The 23005-nt window shown below is 41.5% G+C and overlaps 1 protein-coding gene across 1 annotated transcript in view; it reads right to left on the bottom strand.

The window, feature by feature from the left end:
* Positions 1 to 22586, bottom strand: part of LOC127583018 (BMP and activin membrane-bound inhibitor homolog) — a 39352-nt gene extending 16766 nt beyond the window's left edge. Inside the window, exon 1 of the mRNA XM_052038710.1 lies at positions 22183 to 22586. Within this exon, the coding sequence (XP_051894670.1) occupies positions 22183 to 22258 (76 nt within the window). The 5' untranslated portion in view covers positions 22259 to 22586. The remainder of the gene's footprint in view (positions 1 to 22182) is intronic.
* Between the last annotated feature and the right edge of the window lie 419 nt (positions 22587 to 23005).

Genomic DNA, 23005 nt, shown 5'->3' with positions numbered 1-23005 from the left:
GTTCAATCCTTAAGTATTCCGCTTCTTCATAGCTTCTGGACTCCCATCATTCAGAAAATATTCTGATTTTTCTTTCCCATTTTGTTCTCAATCTCCCACATTTTTCTCCACTCACTTAATCTATCGAAGGCCCTTTGCCACATTCTGCTACCATCCACATCACTTATTATGCCACCTAAACGTGTAATATCAACAAACTTGGCTATATATTCCCTATTTCTTCCGTCTAATCATTTATAACAACAGCATAAAGCTGACACACAGTGCAGGTTCCAAGGGATACTACCAGACAAAAACTGCCAAAATTTGCGGGCATGCCAATTATATTGGTTCTCTGTCTCCAATTCCCTAAACTTTTCAGCTTCAAAGCAAGAAGGTTATGTTCATGGACAATGAATTAAGATGCAAAGGGCAGTCACTCACAATGCAAATTAACTAGTAACATCATTATTGAACTAGGAAGGACTGTGTAGCCAAGTGGCTATCCCCGAAGTCAGTGATTCATGTTGGATTTCTGATGATGCAGCCAAAAGGTCGTCATTGTGGATGTTGACAGGTTACATGATCATAAGGAGCTCCCAACCAAACTTCATCCTATCCTCACCCACTGTCAATGCATGCATTTTTCTATAAGAATAGCTATGTGAATCCAGAACTCAGTAAACAGTAAACAAGACTACTCAGCACAACATTAACGCTCCCACTATCCATCAGGGCAAGGATCAGCTCAGCCAGCAGAGATTGGACCTTGGGTCTTTTCTGCTCTCCATGGTGCAGTAGCACACTGGATCATGCCCTTCCCTGAATATAAGAATGCATTTTAGGGGAAGCTCGATAAACATGAAGGGCAGAAGGAGTAGGTGGTTATGACAAGGAGGTTAGCTGGAGGAAAGTTTACCCAAAGCGCAAATGCCAAAGTAGACCAGCTAAAGTGACTTGTTCCACACTGCAATTCCAATGTTATTCTAACTAAATTCGGATATCCCTTTGCAACATCTTTAATTTCCTCAAATCTATGAGGACTAATAAGCAACCTCTTCAGTGTTCGGGATGGAATAATCACTTGTTCATAATCCAGACAGTTTGGAATACAGTGCCAAATAGTTCAAGTAGAAATCTGAATATATTTTAATATAAGTTTGACAGTTTCAGTATTTTTATAATTGCTGTGCATTTCTATATCTGAATGGGTTGGGAACCAGGCCAGAGACAATATTCAGCAATGTTAGAACATATGTGTTTCAGATCTGTTGCTGAATCTTAGTCTGCCACCTTATATTTAAACAAAAAGTGTCAGTACATTTATGGCTGGAGCTTTGGAATCCTAAGTAGTTCCTTAAATAGTTTGGAAAATACTGAACGTGCAAATTTACTATTGTGAAAAATTACAGCTTTACACCTGTGCTGAAATGTGTAACAGATTTAAACAATTAAGTTTCAAATAGCTTATTTAGTGATTTGCTTTAACCAATAACCCAGTCATACCGCATTATTTACTTTAAAGGAAAGTGGTTTTGGCTTTGTATCTCTGTGAATAACATCACACAACTCAGGTGAGTGATTTCCAGAGATCGTCTCAGACCACTTCACCTCACACCTAGCCTTCAGGTCAATTATAAATCATGAACCTCTTTTATCAAATTGTTGACCCTTCCAAATGAATTCATGCTGAACCACTTAAGTATATGATTACATATTGCTTTACTGAGCTTCAATTAAAGGTTACACTCAATTTGGCTGCCCTTTGAACATTCTGCCTTGCACTGATTTTTTAAAAACCTAACTAATGACCAGTGTTCTACATACATTGCCACAATGTGGTCTCATGTACCTTGCAGCTGTTCTTCCACATGGCTTATTTTGATCTATTCTTTTGTTGGGATGGGGTCAGCACTAATTTCACTGCCCTTGACAGTGTACGGGACGGGACGGGGGGAGGGGGCAGTTTTGTTACTGCAATAAGGAGCTGGATAGACACATTGTGCTGCTTTGTCAGAAAGGGAAAATGGACCAAGACTTCTTCCTCCCATTAGGCACCATCTGGCAGCCAGGGAGCAGTAATATTGGCAGTGGTGCACAAGCTAATTAATAACCCCAATTGGGAGGAGAATTGTGTTCTGCCTAGATTACAGAGGGGGTGAAAAGGGAGCTCAAGTTCCAGTAAAGCCAGGGGGTTCCCTGTTATATCAGTTGAATGACTTGAAGTCGGAAAATCTAAGGTTTGGTCAGTCATCTATTTGGAACTATAGGGTGTCAGAGGATCCACCATCTGGGGACATTACAAGTGGCCTCAGTTAGCTAGAGGTGGGGGCCATTATTTGGTGTGTCAGGAAATATGCTGGGAGGGATCCACATGGCAAATTGTATCTCTGCACATGTGATGGGATTCAGGCAGGAGACTGGAACTGAAGCCAAAATCAGATCAGCCACGATCTTAGTGGTATGGTGGCACAGTTATTAGAACTGCTGCCTCATAGCTCTAGTGACCTGGATTCGATCCTGGCTTCCAATGCTCTTGGTGTGGAGTTTGCATGTTCTCTATGTGGGTTTCCTTCGGGTATTCCGTTTATTCACATGTCACAAAGAAGTGTTACTCTAAATTAGCCCTCAGTATAGCTTAATGGCAAAAAGAATCAAAGGGGAGTTAATGAGCATTTGTGAGATAGAATAAGTTGTAAAGTGCAGGGAAATTTGGGGATGAAATGGGTGGGACTAATGGGATAGGTAGCATGGATCTGATGGGCTGATTGGCTTCCTTCTGTATTATTCTAAGTATAATGAAGGGGTTACAGGTTCAAGAGCCAAATGGGCTACTCCTACTCATGTTATTATTCAGAAATGAAATAAGTTGGTTAATATCTGTATTGAACAATGAATTCTACTCAGAGGGATTGTTATGAACATTATTAACATTGCACCCTAGTGTGCTGCTACATGAGCACTTGGCGAGCTACATAAAGTATTTCTCATTGTACAAGCATCAAAGCTACTAAACTAAATGGGTTAACACTGGTGGATCAGAGATCTGGATAAATGCAGAAAATATAGCCCATGATATAATTTCAGTTTCCATGAAGGGAAACAAACTATTTGTCATCTTACTAGAGAAAAGAACACTTACTCAGCCTCTAATTTAATTGGCTTTGATTTACCACTTTGATAACACATATCAAAATAAAGAAATAAAAATTCATTGCATACAGATGTGTGTGGCTTTTCATTTCTGTTGGTGTTATGACTGTTGCTGGTGCCCTGAAATTATCTTGTTATTATGAAACTTGTTCCGATAAGAGCATTGCACAGAGAGGGCATCCAGCCTCAACTAGCCTGTCTTTGAACATTCATAGCAGATGGTGTGTTCATGAAATGTTGTGGAGCCCTGCATGATAAACCTTGGGGGAATGCAATACAACAATCAAAAATGAGGAAAGTTACTGATTTTGATCTCCTTTTAGTCCATGAATATCTACATCAGATTTGTTTATGTACATTTCTCAAATTCTTCTGCAAAGTATTATTTTGAAAATCTGAAAAAAGTCACAATTTTCTGATATCATATGAAAGACACGCAAGCAATCCAGCATCAAGTATTCCAGACACTCTTGGTAGCTAGACAATTCCTTATCACCATCTCAGCCCTTCAGACATGCAGCCCTAGAAATTCTTCAGTGCCCAGAGGGACAAGTTAATCTGTTGTTACTTGGCATGTCAGGAACCGTTTTAACCATGGGAATGCCACTTAAAATTCAGCAGTGCCTGATGCCTGAGGCTTCAGGTTCCATTGACTAGTGGAAACGTACCTTCTTTCTATACTTTCAAGGTCTGAAGTGGTCATAGATCAGGACGAGGGGGGACTGTGGATCAGAAATTGGAGAGATAAGTACGCTAAAGGGGTTTGAGAGATCAGTATATGGAGAAGGTTGGCCAGTGGTCATAAACTAGGGTACTGGGGCACAGTAAATGGGGGAGGGCTAGGGCTCCATGGGACCACGAGGAAGTAGTTGGTTTCAAAGAAACCAAAGGGAGTCGGATTTCCAGTGCCTGATGGGGCCTGATTAGGGTGGCACCCTTCCAATCACACTGAAGTGCCTCAAGAAGTTTGATGAGACACTTGTTGTTCTGATAGTGCTGAATGACAGGCATGTCTCAGCATCTTGGCACCTCAATTCCTTCACAACATTACAAAGGAGAGTTACAAAGGGGAACGACATGGTTAGGTGCATGTTGATGGGGGAAACATGCTATTGGCACAGTTCATGCAATGTACACTCTTTCAACCTGGCTGCTAAAGTGTGAGATTGCCTTCGGTGAACCTTGCTTCCTAACATCATGGAGCACACAGTCAAAACAAATAGTGCACTTAGAATTTCTTCAGCATGTCATTCAACCTGGAAATGATTGCAATTGCTTTTCACACCGGAAAGCACAAATTTCATTTGTGAAGAGCTCCAAAATGAAACACTAAACACATGAACCTTCAGGCCATAATCTTTTATGGCCAAAAAAAACAAGGTAAAAACAGGGACAACGGGAGGTATTTACTCTGCAACCTTTCTCTCTGACTCCCATTAGCAGCTGAAACCAATCTAAGAGATTACACAGAATATATCCATGAAGCTCCTGATCTTCCACATAATCCAGCCTCTGCCCTAATCAAGAACCAGTCCACTGGTCCCTTTAAGGTGTGGATAGATGCCTGTCACTTAAAATTCAGTACTGCCTGATGCCTAAGGGTTCAGGTTCCATTGACTAGTGGATACACACTTCCTTTCTATACTTTCAGGGTCCAAACCAGTCGTGGATCAGGACTAAAAGGGCACTGCAGATCAGAGCTTGGAGAAGTAAATATGATAAAGGGATTGAGAGATCAGTGTGCAGAGAGGGTCGACCAACGGTTCAGTAATGTAAAAAGAACCACCTGATAAGCAATATATCACTTTGGTCCTCCTTGATCTGTTAAACTGTTGCGGCTATGGTTTTGTTTCATATATGTTCAGAATTTCGTTGTCTTTGTACTTTCTCTTTCTGTAGTATCATTCAAGTTTAAAGATGTTAAAACAGCAGCAATGTTTTCCATACCCTTGGATCCCCATCTGTGACTAAATCTGATGGAGCTCTGTTGTCCACAACAAATCACATGGCTTGACTCTTATGAAAGCATGTTCAAAGAATTAATCAAGATTAATGGCAGTTGAAGCACGCTTTACAAATCCATTGACAATGTATTTATAGCTGTGTTCTCCTTTCCTTCATTTTTAACCCTTCCTCCATGATGATCCTTTCTGGCTAACACTAGATCTCAGAATTCCTCTTGAGCTTTGTGTTAAGGAACACAGTCACATTGTGAGAACGGACCATTTATCCAAGGGAAGTATCTGAGAGTTGGCACCCCAGCAGGACTGTGATTGCTGTAGAAAAGAAAATGTGCTCCCTACTACAGACTTGATCACTTAGAGCACATTGAATGCTCTCAGTAAAGTACAACCATGAACTCAACTGCCTTGTAAAGATGAAAATCTTTACAATTGATGCAATGTGTCAGAAAAGTTAATGAGAGGCACAATGTCTCTATGCTGTTTGTGTAGAATTTGCAGCTTCTCCCTGTGACTGCATGAGCTTCCCCAACCCCTCCACCCCCAAATGTTCCAGTTTTCTCCTACATCCCAAAGACATGCTGGCTGGTAGGTTAATAAGGCATTGTAGGTGGGCAGTTGGGGAATCAGGCGAAGTTGATGGTCATACTAGATGACAAATATTTAAGGTGAGGCAAGAAAGTTTAAAGGAGATGTGCAGGCAAGTTTTTTTACACAGGTTGCACAGAGAATGGTCGATACCTGGAGCAGGCCAGGGGTAGTGGTGGAAGCAGATACGAGAGTGGCGTTTAAGAGGCTTTCAGATCGACACATGAATATTCAGGGAATGGGGAGATATGGAGCATGTGGCAGCAGAAGAGATTTACTTTAGTTTGGCATCATGTTTGGCACAGACATTGTAGGCCCAAGGGCCTGTTCCTCTGCTGTGCTGTTCAATGTTCGATACGAGAGAGAATAAGGTATAGGGTAAAAAGAGAGAGAATGGGATTGAGAAAAATGCTCTGAGAGCTGGAATAGACTTGATGGGCTGAACAGCCTCCTTTATATCAGATGAAAATATATCATGCAATTGTGGAGCACAAGAAAATAAAGCGTAAATGAAGAAGTAGAAATTGCATGGCATGATATTGGACTTTTAAAAGCACACAAATTGTAGCAGGGAGGACAGTTGAAGGATGCCAAAGGAGGTCCTCAAAGACTGAGGTCCTGGCAAACACTGGGATCGGTCCAGAGCTGGTGCAGCCAGCCTTCCTTTCAATGAAGTGAAGTTACAGGAGGAAGACTGTAAAATAAATGCAGGATGAGAAACAACTTTAGATAAAGAATCTCACTTTGTCCAAAGATAGAAAGTAATCCAAAACCAAGAAACATTTATATATAAATGTGCCATTTATGTTAAAGGACAAAAGTCACCATTAGAATTTACTTGGAAATGATCACTGATGGATTGAAAGCTCACAGACTGGTGACACAGAGTCAAACCCAAGGTGACCTCAAAGACTGGTGATGCCAAGGACTGCAGGCTCAGTGGAGGGCACCACATTTGCACGGGAGCTGGAAATACCTTCAGATGATGTGCCCACTATTGTCCTGACTTCTGTGAATCTTTCTTGCCTAGATTCATGGGGTGCGCAGTCAAAATAAAAGTCCTGTACTTGGAATTTCTTGATCATGAGAAAGGTTAGCATCCAATATCTATTACAAAACACGGAAGAGAATTAACCTCCGTTAAAATGTTAGATAAAGGAAACTGATATACATTAGAGATTTATGTAAAATAAGCACAGAGAGATTTCTGCCCTATGTACTGAATTTCTTGGGGCCAATAGGACATCAACAACGAGGTCCCGAGAGACCCTGATAAAAGCCAGTGTGGATTGCACTGGCTGAGAAGTGCGGAAAACAATCCTCGAGGCCACCTGCTGAAGGGTTTCCAAATGGTCATCCCAGGAGTTGCTTGCAACACAGGGCATTGCCCGAACTCCAACACAGTGACAAGGTCAAGCAAGGTCTCAAGAGATTCAGCATTCCCCTGGATAGCTGGGAAGTTCATGTCTACATCCACTCAGCTGAGCCACTGCCAGTGTAGTCAAATAGAAATATGGAAACATCGGAAAGAGGAGCAGGAATAGGCCATTTTGACCTCCAAGCCTGCTCCACCATTCAGTGCTTGATCCTCACCCTCTATGCATGTTCCTGTTCTCTCTCCACATCCCTTGATGTCTCTTATGTCTAGAAATCCATCTACCTCCTTCTTAAATATATTCAGGTACTTGGCCTTCACCATCTTCTGTGGTCACCAGCCAGGCCAAGGCTCACAGGCAAGCCTGGAAGCACAAGATGTTCCAATCATAGTGGGAGAGCTTATTACTTCCATATTAGGCCCTTTTCTCACAGCACTGCCAATCACCATTGGGTTACTGGTGTTATAGCATCTCCTTTCACCTTTTGTACTGCTAGGTGGCCTTCAGCTAAAGAGGCAATTCAATAAATATTGTGATGTCCACCACCTTGAGAAATTTGCATGGCTCAACCCATTCGGAAAATGGGTAGTAAGAGTCAAGAAGAAAGAGCATGTAGTTTTTCGAAAGTTTTCAGTTAAAAAACTAAATGGCTGGAATTACTAAACCTTATCTGTGTGTTCTGGTGCTGGTTAAGGACGTAAAATATGATTTTCAGTTGGAAGAGATGTGAGGAATGGACTTCTCAATGGGATACTGGAATATACAAATAAAACAGAACATCAAGTGAAAAAGAGGAATAAAAGACATTCATGTGCACTAGAATGCGGAACTTGGTACCACATGGAGTAATTGAGGCATTTAGGAGGAAGTTAAAGGCATATGAGGAAGAAAGGAATAGAAGGATATGCTGAGATAGGTAGATGAAGTAAGATGAGGGAAGGTTCATGTATAGTGTAAATACCAGCTTGTACTAGTTGGACCTGTTTCTGCATGTACATTCTGTGTAATTCTATGTAATCTAAATGGAATTTCCTGAGACTCATTTTTACAAGAGGGAACGGATACTCAAAACTCACTTCAAATTATGTTTTTATTTTATATCCAGAGCTTGTGAGATGACAGGACTGTTTCTCTTTTAATTTTATTATATTAGAAAAACCCACTTATTTTAACCCTTCTTCAACTCAGTATCGGAGATAAAAACAAACATAATATTTGCAAGATATTCTTGAAGCAAAGAATTATTTTACCTTTATTTTGTTTGAGAGAATATGTTGCTTTTGTCACACCTCATCTCCTGGGTGAGAAGGCTTTGACCATCCATTCTTGTATTGGATGGTCAAAGCCTTCTCACTGGAGCTAAACCAGTTCAAATAAGGTGAACCACAGACAGGCACCTCTTTTTGAGGAAAGCACCTAGCCTTCCTGCTCAGATGCTGTAAACCTCCTTTTATTCCATAGCACCTGAATTTCCACAGATAAATCTCGTACAGCCAACTGCCAGTTTGGTGAAGTCCTCTCTCACTGACACTCAACCAAAGGAGGAAACCCCGCACCCCTCCCCAATCAGCAGATCGCTCTAACGAACTGTTAAAGATTTATCTTCAAAGTTCAATTTTCACAAAGAAGCTGAGATAGAATTCGCATTGAATTAAAACAGCCTATGTTCAATACTCATAGAATGGGAAATCAGTTGGATCAGTTTGCATCTTATTGTCTGCCTGCACTCCACTTTCTCTGCAACTGTAACACTTTATTCTTCATTCTGTTATTGTTTTTCCCTTGTACTACCTCAATGTACTGATCTGATGAAATGATCTGTATGGATGGCATGCAAAACAAAGTTTTTCATTGTACCTCAGTACATGAGACAATAATAAACCAATTTACCAATTTACCAAATTTGAAAGGGTTGGTTCCAACATTTCCATCCCTTTCGAACTAAAATGAAGGGAAAGCAAAAGTTGTTGGAGATAAGAACAGAAAATGCTGGCAGTTCACATGAATTCTGTGTAAGTGAGGACCAGATAAAATTTTGGTTATGATCAATTATAAATTATCATGCTAAGCCTTTTCCAAATAGTTATTGACCTCCTGCACAGCTCCAACACTTCTATTTTTTTTAATGACTAATATTGATAAGAAGAAGTTGGAAGAAGAGGAGCTGGTTTGAACCTCTTTCAACAAAAAATTCTGGTTGTTATCGGAGCCATTTGAGAGATAATTGTTGGAACATTTTATCCCCTGTTGTTTACAGAAAATGGTATTTCAAATTTGCAGTAATGTTTTTCACTGGCAATTTTCAATGAGGTTTCATTATACATGTTCCCTAACAAATTTAAGATATGATATATCACATCTCAACCTTCCAATATTCCTTTTAATATAACTGTAATTTTTTTGAAAACATTATTTTAAGAGATTACTTTAATCTTCTAATGAGTTCATTTACTTTATATTTACTTTGTGTCAGTATTTTAAGGGATGCAGAAAGGAATTTTTTAGTGTCATCAGGCACACAGGTTAAATGAAGGGTAAGGTTTAAGTCAGTCATTAAAACAATCCTGCTGCACCAGTGGGAGAGTCTTAAACAAGGGGCAATAGCTACAAGAAAAGGGGCCAGTCATTTAAAACCGAGGTATGTAGAAATTTCTTTTTGCAGAGAGTGGTGCGTCTCTGGAATTCTCTAACCTAAAGGTTTGTGGAGGGTCAATCAATATATGTATATAAGGTGGAGGTAGATACATGTTTTAAAAGATCAGGGAATTGAATCCATGGGGAACTGGCACAGAAGAGATGAGGCCAGTGTAGATCAGCCATGGTATATTTAATGGTGGGACAGGTTTGAGGGGCCAGGTAGCCTACTCCTGTTCCTACTTTCTGCTGTTCTTATGCACTGTGAATGTAAATTTAATTACTTTTGAAGGCATACATGTAAAACCTACGTATTATCACATATGGGCACATCCTTAATCCTACTACTTGTTGCTGGGTCACCCGTGCTTTTTGCTTTCCCTGCCATTGACATCTGATCACAACAGCAGGACAGTCATCAGGGCAAGAGAATCCCTGCTAAAACGGAGTCACTGTTGTGATGTGAGGAAACAGCAGATGATATAGATACTCCAATGTTCCACACGCAGTAGTCATTAGGGAGGTTGTCACCCGCATTCATTGGTTAAAACTCCGGCTGTGCATTTATTTCCCCATGCCAGCTGCCTGCTGAGCTTGCAGCTGTCTCGTCATTCCTACGCTGACTGCAGGCACATGAGTCAAGTCCCTCCAGTACATTCTCCACAACAGCCGCAGTACACAGTACAGTAATATAAAGACTGGAGGTTGGGGAAAATGGGGATGGGAAGGTGGGTCCTCTTCAGTGTGTAGGAAGATACCCCAGGCCTGATGGTCCCTGTGTCATGAATAGCATTGAGCTATTGGGAAATGCAGAGTGACTAAAGGACTACTGATTATGGTATCTTGCAGAGTTCCACAATACCCAGATATTTTCGGATTTCCTTACGACAGAGAAGGAGGCCATTTGGCCCATCAAACCTCTGCTGGCTCACAAATACCGCTCCATTAATTTTTTTTCCTGTGACCTATTCTTCCCACATTCCCATCAATTCCAACTCCCCCTGCACCCCTCAGATTCGACCCTTCACCTACACACAAGGGGCAATTTACAGCAGCCAATTAACTTACCAACTTGCATGTGTTTGGGATGTGGGCAGAAACCAGAGCACCCAGAGGAAAGCCACACGGCCACAAAGAGAATGTATAAACTCCATACAGACAGCACCAAAGGTCATGATTAATCCCAGGACACAGGAGCCATAAGACAGCAGCACAACTAGCTGCACCACTGTGCCATCTATCTTGCTGTGATCTTTGTCAGTGATGCCTGCAGGCAAAAGTAGGGTACTGAGAAACTATTGTGGCAGTCTATGGCCAAGACATGGATCTCTCATTGAGGACCTTTTAATTCCGGTACTGAGCCGAGGGGTTTGTTCCTTGTTTTACTGTGAATTAAAACAAAGGCTGCACATTATTGCTTCAATGCAAAATGAGCACTGCACATGTTGATGACATTATTATCTTCATAATGCCAAAGAAACAGCAGCTGCCCTATGTAAAATGCACCCAGATGTGCCCGGCCCATCACAATGGGCAGGACATCTGGCGGAAGAGGCTTGGATAAAAATTTCGACAGAAAACAGCAAGTCATGGTAAATGGTTTCTCAGAGTGGAGGATGGGAAGTAGTAGTGAGTCAACACTTGGAAATGACTTGGATATTGGAATACAGAGTAAAATTTCAAAATTTGCCATTTATAACAAGTACTGATGATGATGTAATTAGTTGCAATCGGGCAGGCAAGTGGCAGATGGAGTTTAATATGGAGAAATGCCAAATGATGAATTTTGGCAGAAGGGATGAGAAGTGGCAATTATGGCACAGTTCTACAGATTGTGCAGGAACAGAGGGACTTGGAATGTATGTGCATCGATTTCCGAAGTGGTAGAAGATATTGAGGGAATCATTAATAAAGTGTAAGGGATACTAGACTTCATGAATTGAGTATAAAAGTAGGGAAGTTTTGCTGAAGTTTCTTAAAAATCTGGTTAGGCCACAACAAAAGGAGTGCATCCAATTCTGCTCACAACACTTTAGGAAGGAGGTGAAGGTCCTTGAGACAGTACAGGAGCTTCCAGGGGATGAGGGATCTAAGCTACAAAGTACACTGGAGAACCTGGGTTGCTCTCCTAGGAATGAAGGAAGTTGACAGAGATTCCATGTGGTGCACAAAATTATGAGAGGTTTTGAAAAGGTAGATAAAGAAAAGCTGCTCCCATTGGCTGACTGTGTGAGGACTAGGGGACACATATTTAAGGTTTTGAGCAAGAGATTGGGATGTGAGGAAGGACATTTTCATCCAACAAGTGGTAATGACCTGCAGCTTTCTCTCAATGAAGGTGGAAACAGAGGTCATCAACGATAGCAAAAGAAAATTGGAGAGGTCCCTGAGGGAAGTAAACTTGAAGAGTGAGGAAATGAGGCTAATTGGACATAATAGGGCCAATAGCCTCCATAATGTCTATGTAACATGAATCTTCAATAAGGGGTCATTGGATAAGATTAGGGATGGACAACTCTGAATGATTTTTTTTTTGCCTTCATCACATTATGGGCAATGATGCCAATTCTATTGCCACAACAACAGCATGGACCACAATCATAAATTTTTAATCAAACACAACCAGCAAGAACCATGGGGTCTCTGGCTGATTTTGCACTGGTTTCAATGGACTCTAAGACAACACAAGGTGTAAATTGTGTGCCCAATCTCAACCTGTACTAGTATCAAAAAAAAACTTGCAGATTTAGAAATCTGAAATCAAAAATGCTTGAAACACTCGGCAGGTCAGGCAGCATCTGTGGAGAGAGAAAGGGTGGTAAACGTTTCAGAACAGAGACCTTTCATTGGAACAGCCTGACAAATGGTCTCCAACTCTGCTTCTTTTTCCACAGGTGTTTCCTGACCTGCTGAGTGTTTCCAGCATTTTCTGTGCTCTTATTGCTAAACATATTAGGTTAAAATCTAGGCTTTCATTTTTATCTTTGGGGTGCAGTGAAGCATTTCCAAAATGTGCAGCTGTAGTAACGGGCTGATGGTGTTTGGATAACTGTTTATAACCCTCAAATTGGCTGCCTTACAGCTCGCCAACCAAAAATTCACCAATCATCAAGGCACTTCTTGGGTTAAAGCATTTACAAATATCCTGGCTGCAGCAATACTTTACACGACACATTAATAAAAGATGAAACGGACATGCACCTCCCAACAGATGTTAAGGATTCCCTGCTGCTTTCTTTATATGCTGAATTTAGTTGATTCTTCAAAAAAGCAAGAAGGATTTTCCCAAGTCTGCAGCTCAGATTCCTGCTTTTAAAATGGAAATACTTGCATTTAAAGAGAATGATGTCATCTGTGGGGACAGGAATGAGGAGGAGAAGAAGGAGGAGCTGAGAGCCAGCTCCTCACTCAAAAGGAACACTGCATGCAAGAAATGCAATGACTTCCGCCACAGAGAGGCATAACTGACCACACAAAGGCCTGAGGGCTATGGTTAGCTACCCAGAGGCTGAGAGTTTATTAGCGGCCACAGCAAGTTAAATTCAATAAATCCATGCCCAACGGTGGAATAGATAAATTTGTTGGTTGCGTTGTATTGTGGGAAAAGCCCAGTTGCTACACACACATCTTCCAGGAAGGGATCCGAGCATCTCTACACTATACGGCCAGCAAGCGATTCTTGCCCCACAGTAACCCCTATTGAGCCCCCTATTGCCCTCAAGTAACAAGGATGATCAGTAATTCCTGGTGTAGCCATTGCCAGTAACAGAACTGGTGCTGTTATAAACACTGGATAAAAGTTTCCCAGTAATTTTACTGGGATCCCAACGCAGAAAAGGTAACTGGAGAGATGAATCTTGTGAGTGATAATCACTCACCTCAGAACCATCCTGGGCAGTTCCCATTTTGAGCCTGACCACGTTCCCTGTAAACAGTGCAGCAGAAAAATTCTCATGATGACAGCCAAAAGAATTTTTCATGCATTATGCCCACTTGTTTGAGACAGCCTGTATCTTTCTGTTGGCTTCCCTCCTTCACTCTATTCTTCTCTTACGGCAAGATGCAGGGGACTAACTGAAGGGATGAGAGATTTCCAATGATTGACTTAAAAATTGACCAATTACATGGAAACTAGAAATAGGAACACATATGTTCTCATCCAATCCGCAGAATGCAAGCACTTCACTGAGCAAATGAGATAAATAAGGAGCTATATAAAGGAACATAGAAATTAGATTATTTTCTCTTTTGATTTTCACCACATTTTCTAACAAATCCTTGGCAAAGGCATAGACCATAAACATTCATTGAATTTGACATCTCACTACAGAGGTTCTTTATACTTACTGTTTCTCCTTCTAAAGGCTAGTTAGCTCTGATCAACCTTTTACTGCCATTGTTTTAAAGAAAACCTACGCATGAATTTTGCATTTGAATTTGTGTTGCGGTATCAGTCACCAATGGGTTAACCAGTTGACATGAAATTCTGCTGTCTGCTGCTTAATAGAAGTGTTAACTGATTTAAAATGCCTTTGTTAAAATAGTGGAATTTCGTACCAATGCATTAATGCATCTGTTACCAATATCACACAGCATGACTTCATTCTAATCATCACCGCACTGCTCACACAGCCATTCTTCATTAGGGAGTGTAATCAAGGGCACCACAAGATGGGGAGAGGAATCACTGTAAAAACTGTCCAACTTCCTGTAATCTGACGTTCCTGCAGAGTAACTGTTTCTCAAAGGAAAACCACTTTTATATTTGAAAGAAGCCCTGGGAATGTTATTTCCTGCTTCTTGTCGAATGTTTCTTACAGAAACGGAAAGTGACAGCTACAGAAATCTTCTGAAGTTCCTAAAGTATCTCATGCTGACTTCAGCTGTACTGTCTGACAAGCTGGAGCCTTATCCATACACCTTTAGCTCCTGATAGCCAAGTTAGCAATGCACCATCTGTAAGTTACCCAAGGGGTCCTGGAGAGATCCAGGTCTGATGCCAGGTCTAACCAAGATCCCAGCTGGGGCAACAATTCTTCCTGGTGCTTCAGAAGGCTACATCAGCACTGGAGGCCATACTACACAGAATGAATTGAATAATGTCAGTGCTTAATGGGTTAAATTATGAGGAAAAGGTTTTGTACTTTAGCTTTACAGTCTCCTCCATATCAAACCTTAGTGTAAGGTCTTAAGCACTGTGGTGCTTAAAATGGTTCAAGGGATTATTAGGTTAGATTATTATTATAATAAAGTAGATTATGGCACAGGGAAGATTATTATTATCTATTATAGAGGTATACAAAATTATGAGAGCTATACATAGGGTGAATGCATGTGGGCTTTTTCCCATAAGGTTGGGTGAGACTAGAACTAGAGGACACAGGTTTAGGGTAAAAGGTGAAAAGGGCAGGCACGGTTGTGTTAAGGGCAGGCACGGTTGTGTACCGGTTAGTGTAATGCTATTACAGCGCCAGTGATCCGGGTTCAATTCCGGCCACTGTCTGTAAGGAGTTTGTACGTTCTCCCTGTGTCTGCATGGGTTTCCTCCGGGTGCTCCGGTTTCCCCACATTCCAAAGACGTATAGATTAGGAAGTTGTGGGCATGCTACGTTGGCGCCGGAAGTGTGGCAACCCTTGTGGGCTGCCCCCAGAACACTCTATGCAAAAAGATGCATTGCACTCTGTGTTTCGATGTACAAGTGACCAATAAAGATCTTATCTTATATAACAGGAATCTGAGGGGAAACTTCTTCACTCAGAGGCGGTGCAAGTCTGGAATGAGCTGCCAGCAGAAGTGGTAGATGCGGGTTCAACTGTAACATTTAAGAGAGGTTTGGATAGGTACGTGGATGGGAGGGGTTTGGAGGGATATGGTCCGGGTACAGGTCAATGGGACTTGGCTGAAGATCAGGTCGGCGTGGACTAGATGGGCTAAAGAGTCTGTTTCTGTGCTGTAATACTCTCTAAGACTCTAGATTGTGGAAGGCTTTTCCTCTTATGAGGAAATCTAGAATACAACATTATCTTAAAATTAGGGATAAGCCGTTTGTGATGATGTTTAAGTTAAGCAATCCTGCATGCACTGGGCGGTGCAAATTCTGGCATTTTCACCACCGTGTAGTTAACTCTAACCATCACACATCCAAATATGCAGGAGAGTGCCACGAAATGAATGGAACCCAGAAATGGATTCAATGATTAACTAATTATCTTATTGACCGAACTGTCGTGACATGATGAAGCAGTTTACAAGCACTTCAGGCAGTCATTCCAACCCAATTCCACCAGAAAGCCATTGACAACATCACAAAGCGAAACAGCCAGTGATGGATTTTCTAATTGAGTGGTCAACATTCAACCATGTCAACAGAGGACATTTAATCCATGTGAGCTGAGGCTTAGTTCTGTGTGGCATTTTGCAGTTCCTTTAGAAACGCCAAAGATTATTTTATCACAACAATTATCACTTGGTTCAGCTCTGCAAAAAATATAATTTTGAATCTTATACTCCCGCATATCTCATCACGTAAAGTCATAAAGGCACAATCCTGAGACTGAGCAATGAACATTCCTGTGTTATTCGGTAAAGCCCTTTGAAAGATGTTTTCTATTCCCAGTATGTTTATAAAGGGTAATGGGTGGGCCAATGTAATCAGGTCACTTGCCTTTCACCTCTGGGACTGGAGTATAATTCCATCCTCGATGGATATCAGCTCTCTTTCTGACAGCCCCAAGCATCCTGAGTAAAGAGAGTTTAGGTCATCTCACTCAAAAGATCCTAATGGGGTCCAGGTTAGTATCTTTAACAGATTCTCCTGACATTTGAACAACGAAGCATTCCAAACTTCCTGCTCAATCTAGTAACTTGGCAATAAAGCTGGGGAAATGTTGCCAGGAGCAAGCTAAATGGACTCCAGACATCCCTTGGTCAGTCTCCTATACAACAGAGAACCCAGAGCAGTTAAATGACTATCCCCATATCACCAGTCTGATTTGGGTCAGAATCAAACAATGGGAACAAAATACTGCTTGACGAATCGACAGTAAGCACCAAAGCTACAGAACTGTACATTTGCTACAACTGACTCCTGATGTCTACTGTGGTTCAGTGGATGGCACTCAGAATGGTGTGGGATCAGATTCTGCCTCAACTCCGAGACAGGAGTACAAAATCTAGGTCAATAGCCCATGTGATAGCGAGTGAGTGCTGTTCTTTTGGAGAGGCTGTCATCTCCCAGGTTATTATCCTTCAGTTTCTTCTGGGATCTTGCTATGCACACAGTGGCTACCATATTTCCTACATTACAACAGTGACTACATGTAGAGTATTTCAGTGCCTGTAAAGTGCTTAGAATGTCCTGAAAGGGTGTGTGAGTACTCATCTTTCTATCGCGCAGGTCTCTCCAATCTGTGGGGGTGTCATCTAAGTTTGCCATCTCCAGGTGCATAAGTTTTTCACATACCATTCCTGTTGGATAGTTACAAAGATCAGGAGCTCCAACAAGCAGAGAAATTGTGGGGGCAGTTCTGGAACACATCGGCTCTTGGTCCTCTGCCTTGAAGTACCAATATGACTTTTTATTTTTAGTGTTTTCCTCCTCCCCTGAATGTTCAGACACTTATATGAGCATAGCTCCTTGGTCATCAACTCTTCACCCAAGTAGTAAAATGCTCATGAATTAATCTACACAGTGAGATTTGGTAGGTGCTCAACTAAAGGAGCCCACCAAAAATCCATAGCACAGCAGAAATCACTGGATGCCGACCAGCGGTCATATCGTTGGTCATCTCTCTCTGGCACAACTGCACTTGAACCAGGTATGAGATCCTCACCACAGACCCCTCAAGCTCAGACTCAGGACAAAATCTAGGGCTTCTTCCTCTGCTTGACAGTCTTTACACTGGTAGTGCCTATTTTCAGAACTTCATAGGAGTAACTGGAGAATGTGGAGTGCACCTGATGTTAGGACTATGGCCGGGAGATTCCTCACTGGTACTTGACACTATTCCAGTACAGAGCAGGAATAGTTCTGAGGAAATACTCACACAGTGTTTTTATTCCATCATAGATTGTGGCTCACTAGTTAGATCTCTTTCTCATAAATCATCCATTTCAGAAGTGTATAATGCTGCAATTTGATAAGTGGTTTAATAATTATGAAGAAAAACATCCTCCTGTTTATTAAAAGAGAAATTCCACCCTGAGTGTGCAAACTTGACATTTATTTCCATAAGCAAGTTAATGAGATGAGGGCAAATTAAAGTTATTTTCCACTGAACTCCCCCACATAAGAGCTTTAAACATGGAAATATTTTAATCCCAATATTTCCTTGTTAATTGCACTTTCTGGCACAGAGAGTACAGTTAGTGTACAGCTGGTTTATATTTTGTTCTAGTTTTGTCCTTTGGGTTTTATGCACAGTGCCAACTAAACTATTACCCTCATTCACTGCTACCCTTTCACACTGATACACGAGTACATAATAATCTGGTGCTCTATTACTTCCTACAATATTACTTTCCAAACAACATTTGGTGCTCTGTTACTATCTTATGCTATATTCCGCTAAGGGATAGGTATACAATTTTTTATGATGTAGCTCTGTGTTCCTCTACCATCAGGTGTGTATATGAGCGCCCTTGCCGCCTATATAATGTGGCCATGATACCCTTACGTCATCCCACTTCACCTCCCCAGTTCCTTCCATGCCCCACCATGGTTGAGGCTGAGACCTCAATGTGTGGTCAATCTCAAAAAGAAAGTGAGGCCAACTTTTAAAATGCTGATAATGTGATCACAATCAGATTCTTTATCTTGGACTGTGGCAACAGAACAGGGAGGCAGGCGCACAATATTAATCAACCTCAAGTGAGACCAGTGAGTAGGAGGATCAGCTGTCCTGCAGGGATGAGCAATGGACTGTTAGTTAAAGTGGTAAATGTTGCTTAAACATCTTTGAAAAAACTGGATAAAATCTATAATTAGGAATGAGAACAATCTATCCTTCTATGCCTTGCCAATTTAAGTATCTGCCTAAATACCTCCTAAATGTATCTGACTCCACCACCTCCTCTGGCAGTGAGTTCCAGATATCAACCACTCTCTGTGAAAAAACTTTCCCTTCAAATCCTCTTTAAGACTCCTTCCTCTCACCTCAAACCTATGCCTTCTTGTTTTTGATACCCCAACGATAGAAAAAGATTTTGACTATCTGCCTTATCTAGTCCCCTCATAATCTTGTATACTTCCAACCATAAAAGTACTATTATTATAATATAATATTTATTTTTATTGTTGTTATATAATTACTTACAAGTATTATGGTTAATCACAAGCAGGTCACATCAATCGAATCTTGTGTGGAATATTACAGTTTGTGAATTAGAGTCAGAGAGTCATAGTCATACCGTGTAGAAAAAGTCCAATGAGCCCACACTGACCATCAGGCACCATCAGGCACAAATCCTAGACTTAATCCCATTTTTATTCTCCAACATTTCCTCCAGATTCTACCACTCACCTACAAGCAAGGAGCAATTAACCCACCAACCCACACATCTTTGGGATGTGGGAAGAAGGCAGAACACCTGGGGGAAGCCCCTGTGGCCACAGGGAGAATACGTACACTCTACACAGACAGCACCAGAGGTCAGGATCGAAAGTGGGCCACTGGAGCTGTGAGGCAGCAGCTCTACCAGCCATCTTGGAAATACTTGTGGAACAGTAGGGGAGGTGGGGAAGGAAGGCAGGGGAATATTGCACAGAGGTAAATGGGCAGACCAAAATCTGTGCAGATAAATGGTTCCTGATGAGAATCCAGTTTGCTGACAAACTGTTGTTTCTTAATGGGCACTTTATACTCTGGTCCCAGCACTCAGCTGTACAGAACGTTGCAACAGTTGAATGGGCCGCAGGTTAACTTTCAAGCCCGTGTTGGCCACTGCATAGAATGAGAGCCCCTTTCACGACATGAGGATGGCTTTAAACCTTTGTAATTCCCAATGCAGTCAGAGACTGGGGGTGTGCTTCAGGAACTGGACAATACGGGCCATTGTGAAGCAAGACTATTATTTTCACAGTTGCCAGACCACACAAGCATAGAGAAATCCTAATAGTTCTGGGAGTCAGGATCAGCAGCTTTCTGGTTGGGAGTCAAGTGTTCAACACAAGGTATCAAACTACCTCTTGAAATACTGACACTCAATTTTCATCTTTTTTTCAGGAAGTCCAAGTTTTTTTAAGGAAAATTAACTGTGGTATTTTTGCCAGTATTGAATAAAATGTGAAAAGAGAAAAAGGGATAACATTTTAATTCAATTACCCTGGAGTTGTGAGGCAGCAGTATGGCCTGCTGTTCCTGTACTGAAATGGAGCACACCTTTTAATGTTGTTGCTCTGAATTAAACAGCCCTATTTAAAGGTATGGGGGAGACATGGAGATGTCTCAGGGTTCGTGTCAATGCATGATAGTTCATCTACTTAACGAACATCCAGAGGCCTAGACAATTGATCCAAAGACATGAGTAAGAATCTGACTATGGTAGCTGAGGAATTTAAATGTAAGTAATTAAATAAATCTACAATAAAAAGTTGTTATCAGTAACAGTAACCAGGAAACTAAAGAAACAAGGGACTGCAGATGCTGGAATCCAGATGAAAAAACACGATGCTGCTGGAGAAACTCAGCAGGCCAGGAAGTATCCGTGGAGAAAAGCAGGCGGTTAACTTTTCAGGTCAGAATCCTTCTTCAGGACTGAAGATAGGAAAAGGGGAAGCCCAATATATAGGAGGGAAAACAGAGCAGTGATCGGTGGACAAAAGAGGGGAGGCGGGGTGGGCACAAGGTGGTGATAGGTAGATTGCAGGTAAGAGATAGCGATAGGAAACTGGTGGATTGTACAGTAAAACATCTCTGGTTTCCTCATGCCTTTCTGGGAAGGGAATCTGGCTTCCTTAATGAGTCTTCAACCAGGATTCTCAAATTCATTTTCAACCAGATTATTCCATGCATGTGGCAAGTGCCATCAGCAGGTGTTGGTACAACAAGCACAACAACTGCTCACATTGACACAGGGAAATGGCCCATGTCACTCCACTGGAGTGTGATCAGACACCAACGAGAAATGTAAGCTTTAAGAAGTTGCGGAACTGATGGTATAGGGAAAAAAATTCAAGAGCATGGGAGCCAAAAGTGCAGGAAGAGCCAACATTTTTTTAGTTGGTTAAGGCCTTGGTGGTAACTCAAAGAAGGACCCCTTTGGAAGAGTGGGTATGAGGGTTTGTTTCAGGTCTATAGGGCAGGAAGGCAATAAAGATAGGGAGGTGCCTGCCCATGAAGCGAGGGGGTTTACAGAGAATAATTACTTGCTATTTAGCTATTAACATTAAGGTTACATTATGTGTTATTAGTTCTCAAAGGCTCAACAAGTTCCTCTGAAGTTACTTTGCTATTTTAACAGGGCTATTTAAAAATAAACATCCCCGTGTTCCCACTAATATGGAGAAAGTAATTTCATATAAATGTGTTAAGCATTAGTGCACAAATATCGCAGCATGTAATTGCTGGGCTGTTATTGGCGATTATAAGGAGGATTCCCTGTAGAAGTAGCCGAAATAGGAAACATTAACGTTTAATGTCTTCATTCCAATTTTGTCCACACAATTTGTAAACTTGAAACAATGTTTGTAACAATGAATGACCCCTAAACAACCCCTTTCATCAGATCATTGTCAGCCCGGCTGGCTTGGCTGGGTCACTGGAAGGAGCCTAAATTACCGAGACTTTCATCTGTAACAAATTAGGACTTTTCAAATTTCCTTTAGAATCGGTTGAAGTTAATAAACTAAATTATGAAATTTTCAAGAGGTGGATTTCACTTTCATGTTTGAATGGGTAAAAATCATCAAAAAAGCAACACTTGGAACAGAACTTTTAAAAAGGGATAAAATATTTCGCCAGGATTTTGAAAAGGGTCTTTTGTTCTAATTTGCCCCAAGAACCTTTGACAAATATTCTCATGCAATTAGTGTCAACCCAAGCTCCTCTTGGTCAATAATCTAATCGTCTCTCTTTGGCTACACACTCCAGGAAACTCACTCAACATTCATTAGTGAGTTTCCACTGTGAAGCCCTGTCACAACTCATTCCGTCCTCTGCTCCTTAATCACTGGACCCCGAGATAACACCGCAAGCCTTGTACAGGCAACGATAAAGTGGAGCTAAAGAGCTTCGCGTACAGTTAGGGAGATTTTACAATATGGGAAATAAGCACTGTTTGCTCAAACAATGTGCATTCTCTTCCCACAGTCAATCTGGAAGTAATTTCGATTTAAAAAATTCAAATATCGGGGAAAAAAATAAATCAAGAACTATTCAGAAACTTATTTTTTAAACTTTAGAAAGATTAGAAAAGTTGACTCCCTTATTTGTCCCCTAAGTTTGTTCTCTACAATGTTACCCCGGTTGTTATTTGACAGTACGCTACTTGCCTTTGGTAAACAGGATGGTGATGACACACAATTCCAACTGCAGCCACACAGCCATCAAGGTTGGATGTCGATCCATTGACTAAGTTTGTCAATATCCCCCAAGTTCACTGCACTTTTGTCCCGTCGGAGCAGCGTCGCAGTCCCCAGCAAGAAACCCATGTAAACACTGGCTCCACTTTTATTTTGAACTTTTTCCCCCTCCTCCAAAGCACTCGACTTTTTTCCCTCTCTCTCTCTATTATCTCTTTGTTCCTTTCGGCGAAAGTCTGGCTAATTGCCACGCCAGAACAGTCACAAGCAAATTGTGAGTAAAGCAGATCCACGGGTGATGACAATGATGATGTCGGGAGAAGTTCACCTAGAAATAGCCCATCTTCCCGGTCCTTGTGCAACATCAGCGAGTGGACTCGCTCCGAAACTTCCTGCTTTCACACTGAAGCTCGCTGCTGCCCTCTGTCTTCACAGCCCGGCGCAGCTGATAACTTGACATATCGGCGTTCATGACCCAGAGTAGAGTTGGCAGCTGATCAGGAGCTTTCCACAACCCTCAAGAGGCCCTAAAGCCCTTCCAAAGACAACGCATTATTCTGAGGGGTAGTGACAAATGGGAAAGTGATGCCTACAACACCTCTTTGATTCCAACATCTGCTGCCTCTTGTATCTCCATTTTATTACTGTACTACAAAGTCTCTTCAAGGTATGCCCACTTTGAAGAAGTTTTCCTCTGATTCTAGCATCTACAGTCTCCTGTGTCTCCATTTCGCTACTCCACTGTGAAGTCTTTTCAAGGTATCCCCACTTTCAAGAAATTTTCCTCCATCCA

Source organism: Pristis pectinata, chromosome 25 (genome assembly GCF_009764475.1).
Source record: "Pristis pectinata isolate sPriPec2 chromosome 25, sPriPec2.1.pri, whole genome shotgun sequence".
Classification (NCBI taxonomy): Eukaryota; Metazoa; Chordata; class Chondrichthyes; order Rhinopristiformes; family Pristidae; genus Pristis; species Pristis pectinata.
This window is presented reverse-complemented; position numbering and strand designations above follow the sequence as displayed.